Source organism: Eptatretus burgeri, chromosome 3 (assembly GCF_056783735.1).
Source record: "Eptatretus burgeri isolate ZD-2024b chromosome 3, Ebu_testis_v1, whole genome shotgun sequence".
Classification (NCBI taxonomy): Eukaryota; Metazoa; Chordata; class Myxini; order Myxiniformes; family Myxinidae; genus Eptatretus; species Eptatretus burgeri.
In genome coordinates this window covers 102,949,474-102,961,973 of record NC_140963.1, presented here as the reverse complement: position 1 = coordinate 102,961,973, position 12,500 = coordinate 102,949,474, and the positions used below count along the sequence as shown (strand labels likewise).

Genomic DNA, 12,500 nt, shown 5'->3' with positions numbered 1-12,500 from the left:
TGCTATAAGTATGGTTTGAAGAGACTTGGTGAGAGCATGCAATATGGTCACATGCCAACTGTAGTTTGAAAGCAGTTGCTAAGTTTGTTCCCCACGAGCACCTATTTTGTGTTGCTGGAGAGAGAGATTGTTTACTTTTTGGCGTTTGAGGTTTCATTATATTTTTTTCACCATTTCCCATAATATACAGACAGCGTTTACTTTCTAATCTCCGAAGTTGTGAAGTCGTTCTCTCTGAAGTTTGATGTATTTTTCACATGTCACTTGCACGTTGAAGATCTGTACTGCAATACAGTTATTTTCTCTGAATCAAGCTCTCATCTGATAAAAGTGCTCTCCAAATTATCTTCACAAGCAGAGTAACCGACCTATGGGTGATCTTGTTCCAAGCATACAAGTTCTTCTGATGCATACCTTTACTTGGGCAGTGTTTAGGCAACTGACAGCTCTGTATGGGCAAAATAAAAAAATGTAACCCAGGTTACGTGCATGAAGCAAAAACATACCTACTGCTGAAATTCAAAACATCTCACAGCACTGAAAAACGTGGGGACAGAAATACTGCACTGTAAATGGTGGGGACTTGTAATATCTTCACCCACCTGGAGGCGGCACTACACGATACACATTTACATCGAGAATGTGCATCCTTCCCCACTCCCCCCACCCTTCCACCAAAGCCACCAGCAAAGATAAGAACAGCCCTATGCATGAATTGGGGTCATGCTGATGCTATGTAGCAAGGCTGGATGTAATCAGCCCAGAACTGTAGCAGTAGCAGCTGGACAAACAAGCAAACACCCAAGCACCAGTCCAATTATAGTAAGGATTCAAACATCAGGCCATGCCAGCCAGTTCATTAAATGGACCAAAATGTTCATTTTGAAATAGCTTCCTTCTTTCTCAATTAAAATGGTGATGTCCACAACATAATCTATGGTGTCCTCCAGACCAATCATATTATTAGATTTAGTTCATTTAAAAAAAAATTTAAATGCTCGTGACATTTCAAGAAAGTGTAATAACTACATTTGATCATTATCAAAGTTTTCCCTTGACATTTCCAAATGCATAAATGTCCGAATAAGCAGCCTCAGCAACTTTCCCAATTAAATTATGTGGGGGTGCCATGCCAGGTCGAGGATTGGTTGAGATGCAAGATGGGTTAGTCACACGATTAGAAGTTAGTATTTGGACATTCAATTGAAATCAAGTTGTTCCTTGATCATAAACTGACATTTGTGGACGGATGGACGGACGGACAGATAGACAGACAGAAGTGAACCATTTGTTTAACCCTCCATTTCACTTCATGTGCATGGAGGAATAATTCTGCAAGGTGCACATGGTCCACCAACAACCCTCTTTTGGTGAAACTCCCAAATTCCAGAATCACTGCTCACTTCCACTTATTCGTTCCTCCTTTTTCCTCACACGTGGAACCATCTTCCTCGTCTCTTCAATAACAATCCCTCCAGGACTTCAGGTCGCTCTTTCTCTTCCCCTGTAACCCACCCACCCCAACCCACCCCCGGCCAATCCCACCTCCTCCCAAGATTCCAGGTTTTACTTCCTGAGAGCATGCTTCTGTATCCATCTTTGTTCATGCCGTGTGTCCTTCCCTGCCCCTCATTCTTCCCCACATCCCTAATTAGTCCAAGTCTCCAAATATCTTGTCCCTCACCCGTACTGTCCATGTTTCCTCCATCTCTTTCTACTGTTTAATTTGTTCTGCTTCGTCCTGATCCATTCTTTGTTCTAACTCCTCCACGAGCCTCAAATTTGTATTTAAAAAATCCCATATATATATATATATTTTTATATATATATATATATATATATTTTTATATATATATATATATATATATATATATATATATATATATATATATATATATACACATATACATACAGTGCCTATATAAAATCTACACACCCTTTCAAAATTTTCACCTTTTGTTACCTTATAACCTGGAATTAAATTGCATTAAATCAGACTTTTTCCACCTTTACTTGCACATCGCAACCCACAACTTCCGAGGGAAAAACAAATTCCACAAATTTCAGGAAATTAAAAATACAAAACCAGAATATCTTGGTTGGATAAGTGTCCACCCCCCATGAGTTAATACTTGGTGGAAACACCTTTGACAGCAATTACCGCTGTGAGTTTGTTGAGATAGGTCTCTCCCAACTTTGCACACCTTGATTGGGCAATATTTTCACATTCTTCTGTCCAAAACTGTTCAAACTCAGTCAAGTTGCGTGGGGAGAGACCTATGTCCATTGATGGACAGCAATCTTCAAGTCATGCCACAGATTTTCGACTGCATTTAGGTCAGGGCTCTGACCAGGCCACTCAAGGACATTTATCTTTTTGTTCCTTACCCACTCCAGTGTGGCTTTGGCTGTGTGCTTCAGGTCGTTGTCATACTGAAAGGTGAACTTCCATCCCAATTTCAACTTAATTCTTGCAGAGGGCAGCAGGTTTTCCTCTTAGGATTTTTCTGTATTTTTCTCAATCCATTTTCCCTTCTATCCTGACAAGTGCCCCAGTCCCTGCCGATGAGAAACATCTCCATAACATGATGCAGCCACCACCATGCTTCACAATAGGGATGGTGTTCTTTGGGTGATGTGCTGTGTTGGGTTTGTGCCAAACATAACGTTTTGCATTGAGGCCAAAAATTTCCATCTTGGTTTTGTCAGACAACAAAACTTTTTGCCACATGGCTTCAGAACCTCCGCAGTGTTTTTTTTTCATGCCTCAAACGGGACTCAAGGTGGGCTTTTTTGAGTAATGACTTCCTTCTTGCCACCCTACCATACAGGCCAGAATTGTAGAGTGCTTGGGATATTGTTGTCACTTGCATACAGTGACCAGTCTTTTCCATAAAGGCATGCACCTCTTTCAAAGTTGCCATTGGTCTCTTGGTGGCCTCTCTGATCAGTCCTCTCCTTGCTTGGACACCCAGTTTGGAGGGAAGGCCTGATCTAGGTTGGGTCGAGGTGGTACCATATGCCTTCCACTTCCTTATGATTGTCTTGACTGTGGATATTCAATGAATTTAAAATATTTTTTATTTTATATTTTTATACTGGGCCTTTCCGCAACTTTATCCCAGGGGTATTTTGAAAGCTTCTTCATTCTCATGGTTGAGTCTTTGCTGTGAAATGCTGATTTTATTCTGAAATTACCAGAATCACTACAATTTAACACAGGTGGAGGCCAATTAAATTAGTCTGTGATTTAAAAGGTGATTGGTTTCACTTGAGCTAATTTACAATTGCTATTACAAGGGGGTGGATACTTGTCAAACCAAGATAATCTCAATTTTGTATCTTTATTAAATTTTCTGAAATTTGTGGAATTTGTTTTTCACGTGGTAGTTGTGGGTTACAATGTGTAAATAAAGGTGAAAAAGTCTGATTTAATGGAATTTAATTCCAGGCGAGAAGGTAACAAAAGTTGAAATTTTGAAAGGGGGTGTGGACTTTCTGTAGGCACTGTGCATATCACCAAAGCACAAGATATCGCAAAGGTACCTCATACGATTCCTCACCATTAATAATAAAACTACACTTTTATGGGCAAGTTCTTGTGAACAAATAATGTTTCCTGCAGTGCATTCTATATGCAGGACACTGGCATGATCTTTGTTTTCACTTAGTGTTCCACAATCTTGAATTCGGGTCAAAACTAATGACATGATGCTACGCACATTCTCACTGCCAAACATTCATATTATTCATCCATTTTAAATAATGTTTCACCATGAGTCACACAAAGTTGAGGAGAAAAGGTCAAAACATTTATACAAGAGAGGGGAAAAAAAGGGGTGGAGGGAAAAATCAACCATATTTCACTCCAGTGAAACTTTTAATGTCCAAGTTCTGAATCATGAATCATAACTTTGCAGAGTGTGAATTTTTAATTACGAGGAAAGCACAAATCAGTTCAAAGGCACTGGTGCCTTATGACACACCGATAGATGGGAAACCAATAAACCAGGGGCGGATCAAAGGAACGGGTACGTACTAGGTCTTCCATGAGCCTTGACTTTGAATATAAAAAAGGAAATACTCACCCAGATGGTACAAGCGAGAATGTTTGGGATTTTAGATGCTCTCATGTGCACTCTGAGCATCAATTGACCATGTTGGCTACATGTTTGTGGGGGTGGGATGGGGGGAGGGGGGAGGGGATCCTTAGTATTTATCATAAAATAACCTTTATTGCTCCTTATATCAAATTATTTTTGACATGATTGAGTTGGAACCTGTTGCTTTGTCAACTTAAAGGGATACCAGTTACTCAACATTCCTGTTCAACAATTACTCTGAATGATGATGATGTGAGTGACACCTAACCCTGCCATCAGAATCATTCAGCATCAGTGTACGGAAGAGGGGTCGTGTCGTGTCGTGTCTTCATGAGTCATTCCTTTGTTATTTTTAAATCGAATCATTTGAGTGTTCACAATTCCATAAAATGAGTACATGAATACCAGAAGTTGTTTAACTCCCTCTGTACCAAAGATGTTTATCGTTCTCATTAAATCACGGCATCTGAATTCCATCAGGAAGGATGGATTGTTCACGAGTAGTAGACTTGTGCAGCAATTGGAAACAGTCCCCCTTCATACCGTGTTCGTGAATATATGGCAAGTGATTCCAGTACCATTTTCAATATCCATTTTTCCACACTCGCGAACGACCTGCTCGAAGCCTCCGACCAAGCCCAAGATTTGATCTCTTTTTTAGGGCCACGATGACGCATGGCATCGCAGTGAAAGGGGCCGGAAGTGCTTTTCTTAACCGGCAAAGAGAAAAACAACCGGTTTACAAATATACGGTAATGTTTCTTCTGTCACCGAATGTGAAGGAGGTTATTTTTTTTTTCACCCTTTTCTGTCTGTTTGGCTGTTTGTCTGTGTACAGGATATCTCAAAAAGTTGTTGATGGATCTGGATGAAATTTTGTGAAAAGCTTCAGTGTGTGAAAAGGACGAACTGAATAGATTTTGGTGAAGCTCCGGATCTGGCGACTCGAATATTTAAAGTGATTCTTCACCATTGAGAAATAGGGTCTAAAACAATATATAGCATGGTGTTTCAAAGGGTTGTAGACGGATTCGGATGAAACCTGGTGGACATGTAGCGTTTGTGACAAGGAAGAATGAATTCAATTTTGGTGAAGATCTGGATCCGGATCTGGATCTGATAAATTTTTAAGTGATTTTTCACGAGTGAGAGATCGGGCCAAAAACGATACATTGCATGATATTTCAAAAATGCATTGATTGGGCCTGATATGTTCTCGTGGATCAGGTATTATGTGGTGGAGGTATGCGCTCCACCGAGTGCCCTTCTAGTTTTTAGGGGGGATTGTGTCATGCCGGTACCTGTGCGGGAGGACGAAAGTCTGAGTCTTCAGGTCCTTGGTGCTTCCAGTTTTGCTCTATGTATGCGAGACTTGGACTCTGACCAAGGTTCTGAGATGGAGACTTAATTCCCTTGGTACCAGGTCTCTTCGGAGAATCTTTGACTATTGCTGGTCGGATTTTGTGTCCAACAAGCGGTTGCTGAGAGAGACTCAAATGAGATTTGTTACCTGCATAGTCCGTGAGCATCAGTTGCGGCTGTGTGGACATGTGGCTCATTTTCCTGACACTGATCCTGCTCACCAGATTCTCAGTGAGGGAGTCTCATGAGTGGAGGAGGCCAATGGGCCGACCACGTGCCTCGTGGTTGCAGCAGGTTGACCGGCATCTCAAGGAGATGGGGATAGGCCTGGCATCTGCCTGGGGGATGGCCAGCTGGAGGCCCCTGCAGTATCGGTGGAAAGTGGACGCAGTGACGCGCTGTTCTGGCACATGCTCCCATACCTGACCTGACCTGACCTGACCTGTGTCATGACTTTTAAATCTCCACAAAAAGGGGGCAGATTTAGGACACCCATCCCTCCAGATACAACCCTGTAAACAAAGCACATTAAAAGGCTACATGATGTCAGATGATTAAATAACTAAACAGCAGAAGCACAACTTTCAACCACCATATATTTTGTTGCATTTTTTTTTCACGGGGTCTCAGGCTTGTGGAAGAACTGTCACACAAATCACACGCACATGCAGACAAACACACCCGAAAACACAGGAAATCACTTCAGATAAACACAGCCACTGATCTTGGGGGGAAGTGCACCAACTTCCCGAGGCACTCTGGGTATCGGCAACACCATTTAATCACATCGGTTTTCCTCACTCTGCAATGCAGCGGAACAATTAAGGAGAAATCTTCCCCATCTCTCCTCCCATTAGATGCCAACTCATGTGGTTGGTCCTTGATATATATTCTAAATGTCGACAACACAATCGAGGAAGCAACACATATCAATTTCAAAAAAGTCTTTCGAATGGCTCGGCTGGGGTCAGAATTGAACTGCCGACCTCTCAGAATCAGAGCGGACCGTTATGCATACGTTTGTAATAATTCAATCACATGAATCATCGACTCTACGACAATAACGCGCACCTCATTACTACATTGCCAGCTTGTTCTGATGCACACACACAGCAAAGTTACAAAGTTCCAAGAGGAGCACAATTCCGATATATTTCCTGGACGTTCAAGAGCCAACGAACATTTTGTAAATTCCAAACTCCTCCCACGAGCCCGGTTATACAGCTAACCACAATGACCGGGAATAACCTTCCAGGTCATCGACAAAATCCTTTTTGCTTTGTAACAAAATACTTGTGCGAGTATTTTGGAGAAGGGTTGATGAAGACTTGCTCAAAGGAGACAAATAGCATTTATAGCTTCTTTCACAATGGGTTCCTTGAACATCTCTCAACTTAGACTATTTATCATTAAATAAACCGATCCATTGGAAAAAAATTTTGGACAGAACTCTTAAATGAGGGGGAGTCAAAAAAAAAAAGAAAAAAAAAAGGGGTTTTTGCCCAAACCATGAGGGAAAGGTCCTGTGCCAGAAAAAAAAAATAACAATAAAAACTCAGCACAGATGCTAATCCTTTTCGATGTAGTTTCCAGCCAACATTTTCCCCAAAGGATGAGCGAGTTTCTTGATACCATTGGAATGCTTCTGCTTTGAAACTTTTTGACTCCCTCGAACAAACTCTCTGATCACTCCGCATTGTAATGTACCTTATGTTTTAGCGATCAATTAACCGAACCAACTGAAGAGCGGCAAAGCAACAACTTTGGTGATTGTTCAGTTTAAATGTTAATTTTGCAAAAAATTGACTACATGAGGAAGGTTTCAGATAAAATTGTTCTAAAACGTCAAAAAAAAAAAATTTGTTAAATTACAGGGAAACAAAATGCAAACCTCAAATATCAACAATTGTTATCTATCATTGTTGCATTTTTCACTGAAACCATATATGAAAAGCACGTGATGTTGCACAGCCGATCAGGGTCTCACAAAGGCAAGACGTGGCTGCCTCCACATATAGGAGCTTCGGAAGTTGCATTTATTGCCAAACAGTACGTTGGAAACATCATATTGGGATGTAAACTCAGTGAGAACTTCAATAATGATGAGCTCAAGTAATTCCTGATTTTTGAAAATGGGGCTTCTTTTCCCTTTCGCGTGATCCATTGACGTCGCACCATGCATAAGTAAGTACAAACGCCGCAAACTAAATTTGTTTTCACACAATGTTACTAAATGCCTTCAATGCACAGATCCCTCCAAAAAAAAACCAAGTTTATTATAAACTCGATGAAAAACCTCAGGAAAGGACAATCATATCGTTTGTGAAAACGGAACTAACTGGCTTCATGCGCTTTTGCCTCTGAACCCGCCTGACACCACGAATGTTCAAGATTGAAGGAGGCCAAAGAGAATGACAATAATGATGAAGAAGAGAAAGAAGAGGGGAAGAATATAATGAAGAAGAATAGGGGCAGGAGGAGAAATGGAAGAGAGAAGAAGACAACTCAATTGCAATACCACTGCTATCCTTGTGAAACACAAGTGCATCGTACATTTGGCATAAATCCCCTCCTTTCCTCCCTTGTGATGATGTGATGATCAAAATAATGCTCACACCGTGACCATGTTAAATTCCAGAGGCCTTTGAGGCAACAATTTTTGCTGTAGAGAAGGGTACGACCCACAGTCATTCAGAATGACCTCTTGTAACAAGGGAAAGAGGAGATGGGGAAGGAGGAAAACTTAACACAGAAAGAACTTGTTGATCCTGACTTTGAACTATTGAAGGATGTAGACAGTGGAAAAAGTCAAAGGAGACAGCAAATTCCAGTCTTTAGCAGGGTGAGGAAAGAAATGAGAAGCATGTTTATTGGTTCTGCACACCAGGTTTCTGCAGGGCTTGTATAGTCTTTCAGTATCCCTCTCTAAGCCTGGTGTTGGCTTAGTGGTTGGGGTGGTGACTTGGGATCCTAGGGTCCTGAGTTCAAGCCCCGTTGGGCCGCTGAATTAAAATACACCAGGAGGTTGACTCAGCCTGTCATCCTTCCGAGGTTGGCAAAATGAGTACCAGTGTACTGGTAAGGGGGACACTGCATCAGCGGCATAGCCGGAGAGAGAGAGAGAGAGAGAGAGAGAGAGAGAGAGAGAGAGAGAGAGAGAGAGAGAGAGAGAGAGAGAGAGAGAGAGAGAGAGAGACAAAGAGAGACAAAGAGAGAGAGACAGAGAGACAGAGAGAGAGAGAGAGAGAGAGACAAAGAGAGAGAGACAGAGAGACAGAGAGACAAAGAGAGAAAGAGAGAAAGAGACAAAGAGACAAAGAGAGAAAGAGACAGAGAGAGAGACAGAGACAGAGACAGAGACAGAGAGAGAGAGAGAGAGAGAGAGAGAGAGAGAGAGAGACAAAGAGAGAGAGACAGAGAGACAGAGAGACAAAGAGACAAAGAGACAAAGAGACAAAGAGACAAAGAGACAAAGAGACAAAGAGACAAAGAGACAAAGAGACAAAGAGACAAAGAGACAAAGAGACAAAGAGACAAAGAGACAGAGACAGAGACAGAGACAGAGAGAGAGAGAGAGAGAGAGAGAGAGAGAGAGAGAGAGAAAGAGAGAGAGAGAAAGAGACAGAGAAAGAGAGAGAGAGAGAGAGAGAGAGAGAGACAGAGAGAGAGAGAGAGACAGAGAGAGAGAGAGACACAGAGAGAGAGAGACAGAGAGAGAGAGACAGAGAGAGAGAGACAGAGAGAGAGAGACAGAGAGAGAGAGAGAGACAGAGAGAGAGAGAGAGAGACAGAGAGAGAGAGAGACAGAGAGACAGAGAGACAGAGAGACAGAGAGACAGAGAGACAGAGAGACAGAGAGACAGAGAGACAGAGAGACAGAGAGACAGAGAGACAGAGAGACAGAGAGACAGAGAGACAGAGAGACAGAGAGACAGAGAGACAGAGAGACAGAGAGACAGAGAGACAGAGAGACAGAGACAGAGAGACAGAGACAGAGAGAGAGAGAGAGAGAGAGAGAGAGAGAGAGAGAGACAGACAGACACACAAACCCTCTTCTTGTTAAACTTCCGAATTCCAGACTCACTACTCACCGCCACTCATTTGTTCCTCTCTTCTCTCACCTGTCTGTGTCACTTCCTCAGTCTGTCCAATCCCATTCTTTCCTCCAGGGCTTCAGCATGGCTGTTCATCGGCACCTCAAATCATCCATCCCCCATCCGTAACAATGATCATTTCAACAATCATTAACCCTCACCAAGTCCATTCCTTTCCTTTCCAGGTGATTCTTTCTGTCCCAATTATGTTTCATTCCTCGATTTTTCATCTTCTTCTGGCTGTTTGAGTTTGTAACCAGCTTGTTCAACCTCTGTATCCTCCTCTCCCTCCCCTTGATCTCAATCTTCCCCATGCCAATTTTTCCTAAAAATGTCCCTCTGTTGTGTCTCTCAACTCTGCTGTTGGTGTGTCCCTTCGCCCCCACCCATTCCATTATGTTCTCCCTGTTCTTCTCATGTTTTAGCTCTTCCATGAGCCTCAACTTCATAGATAGCACTGGTACATGGAGCACTTACGTCTTATGTAACACATCTTTTATATTTTGAGGACACCAATCAGATCCCTCTTATTATCGATGAACATTCATAATAATTAAAAAAAGGAATAAAACATGAATAAAGGAATAAATAAACAAACAAACAAACGCCCCAGCAGATGACTAAGGTTATCTGTTCAGTTACTCACCGATGCCCACATTAGGCATATGCTCTATCAGCCCCCAGCTTGAATCTTCGACACAGTTTACTCGCAACACAAGCTGTTGCGTCACGTCACGTACTGTTGCATCAGCAGGAATTTCCAACAAGCGGTTACTGCCATCCTCACCAAATATCTTGATCACCTGGTCATCAGGAGACAGTGTAAAAAGGAGGGAGTTACGTGATGGAGAAAGCTGCATCAGCCGAAGGTACAGAGAGATCTTTGATAGTGAATACACCTATGGCAATAGTAACAAACACCTACGAACGGAAACAATAGATTGAACAAGAAGGCCTGCACTTTTTCAAAGAAGCACAATCAAAGAAGTTTCTTCTTCACCTATCCTTCATGGCAAGGATTGCACTCAGGCATTTGCCATTGCCTTCATAGTGGGAGTCAGGGAAGACATTTGGAGTTCAGCCAAAGGTGCTGGCAACAAATGCCAACTCTTTGTGAAAGACACCGTGGGATCCTTAAAGGCCATCAGCAAACCACCACTTTTGACAGATGGCTCCGCAGCTCAACATCCCATCCGCTGGACAGCACACTCACTGAGACAACATCCTGCATGTAAAGCGCCAGAGTGATAAAGCCAGGTCAGGAATCGGATCCAAATTAAATACCTCAAGATGAGTGCACTACCGCTGTGCTATCCTGCCAGCCGAAAAAAAAACAATTGAGGAAGTTATAAACAAGAGAAATGAAATTTTATTGGAAGGCAATGACCACCATGTTAAATCATTCACCAAAAGTAAGATGATCATCCCAACAGGGTGCCAGCCGTCTCGTTTGTTGGGATTTCTTTTCTCTTCACTCAAGTCAACACAGGAAAGAATTGAAGTGTTCCGAACACAAGGAAAAATAACATAAAAAATAAAAACAACAATCCAATGAAAATATCCGTCCCTGTGAAAGGTCATTTTAGAGCATAACGCACAAGGCAAAAATCATTAATTGAATCCTTTACTTGATAATTTGCTCAAGATAGTGGTATGCGCAATGTGTGCGCCACGAGTACGGCAGTATGCTTAATATGGGTGCCAAGAGCCACAGCGGTACATTCGCTAAAGGTCACAGCAGCATGTGCGATATGGGTGCCAAGGGCCATGGCGGGTCGCGGGATATGGGTGCCAAAGGCCATGGCAGGACGCGCTATATACGTGCCAAGGGCCATGGTGGTACGTGTGATGCGCGCGCCACAGGTCACGTTGGTAAGCACATCAATGGTCATGGCGTTATGTGCAGTGCACGTGCCAATGCACACAGCAGTACACGCAGTGTGCGTGCCAAGGGCCATGGAAGTACACGGCTCAAGGGCCACAGCAGTACGCATGATGTGTGTGCCACTGGTATGGTGGTCCACATGATATGCGTGCCAAGGGCAACAGCGGTACAATCACCAAGGGTCACAGCTGTACGAGCGATGTGCATGTCACAGGTCATGGCAGTATGCGCGATGTGTGCGCCACAGGTCAGAGTGGTACGCACATCAATGGTGACAGCGTTATGCACAGTGCACGCGCCAAGACCCTTGGCATTATGCACACTGTGCACACCAAGGGTCACAGCAGTATGCGCAGTGTCCATGCCAAGGGCCATGGTGGTATGCATGGTTTGTGCACCAAGGGCCATGGCGGTATGCATGGTATGTGCACCAAGGGCCACGGTGGTATGCATGATATGTGCACCAAGCACCATGGTGATATGCGTGGTGAGCATGCCAAGGTCCAAGGGAGTAGGCACTTGTGATGCACGCACCCAGGGCCACAGCAATACGTACAATGTGCACAACAAAGACCATGGCGGTACGTGCGATAATGTGCATAGATACAATGATGTGCATACCAAGGGCAGGAAAAAAGTGATAAAGTGCATGTCAAGGACCAGAACCATGTGTATCCATGTGCACACCAAGAGCCAAAATGGTGTTATACACATGGTGATGTGTGCCAAAGGCCACAGCCATATGCTGAAAATGAGTTTGTTCCAAGAGTGTTCCAAAGGCAACGGTTTGTTTCCCACCACAGCTAAATACAAATGCCTGCCAATATTATTGAAAGAAAAACTGAACGACAGAATAACTGCATAAAATATCTCCTTCATCACTGATTTTCTTTTTGAAACTTCAGTGAAGCGCTCTTATTAAGGATTTTGAGAGAGAGAAAAGCCAAGGTTAAGGCACCTACCTCCATGCATACTGGCATCTTTGTCACTGCAGTGTGCCCGCCTCTCAGAGCTTCGCAGCGTGGCCTTCCAGTTTCACAGCTGGCCCTCTGTGAT

At 43.0% G+C, this 12,500-nt stretch overlaps 1 protein-coding gene across 10 annotated transcripts in view; it reads right to left on the bottom strand.

The window, feature by feature from the left end:
• The window catches only part of LOC147030560 (growth factor receptor-bound protein 10-like), a 250,037-nt gene that overhangs the window by 59,359 nt on the left and 178,178 nt on the right, over nucleotides 1–12,500 (bottom strand). For all 10 annotated transcript variants that reach the window (XM_085874741.1, XM_085874749.1, XM_085874740.1 and 7 more), the window contains one exon: nucleotides 10,206–10,362. In XM_085874741.1, the coding sequence (XP_085730867.1) occupies nucleotides 10,206–10,362 (157 nt within the window). The remainder of the gene's footprint in view (nucleotides 1–10,205; nucleotides 10,363–12,500) is intronic.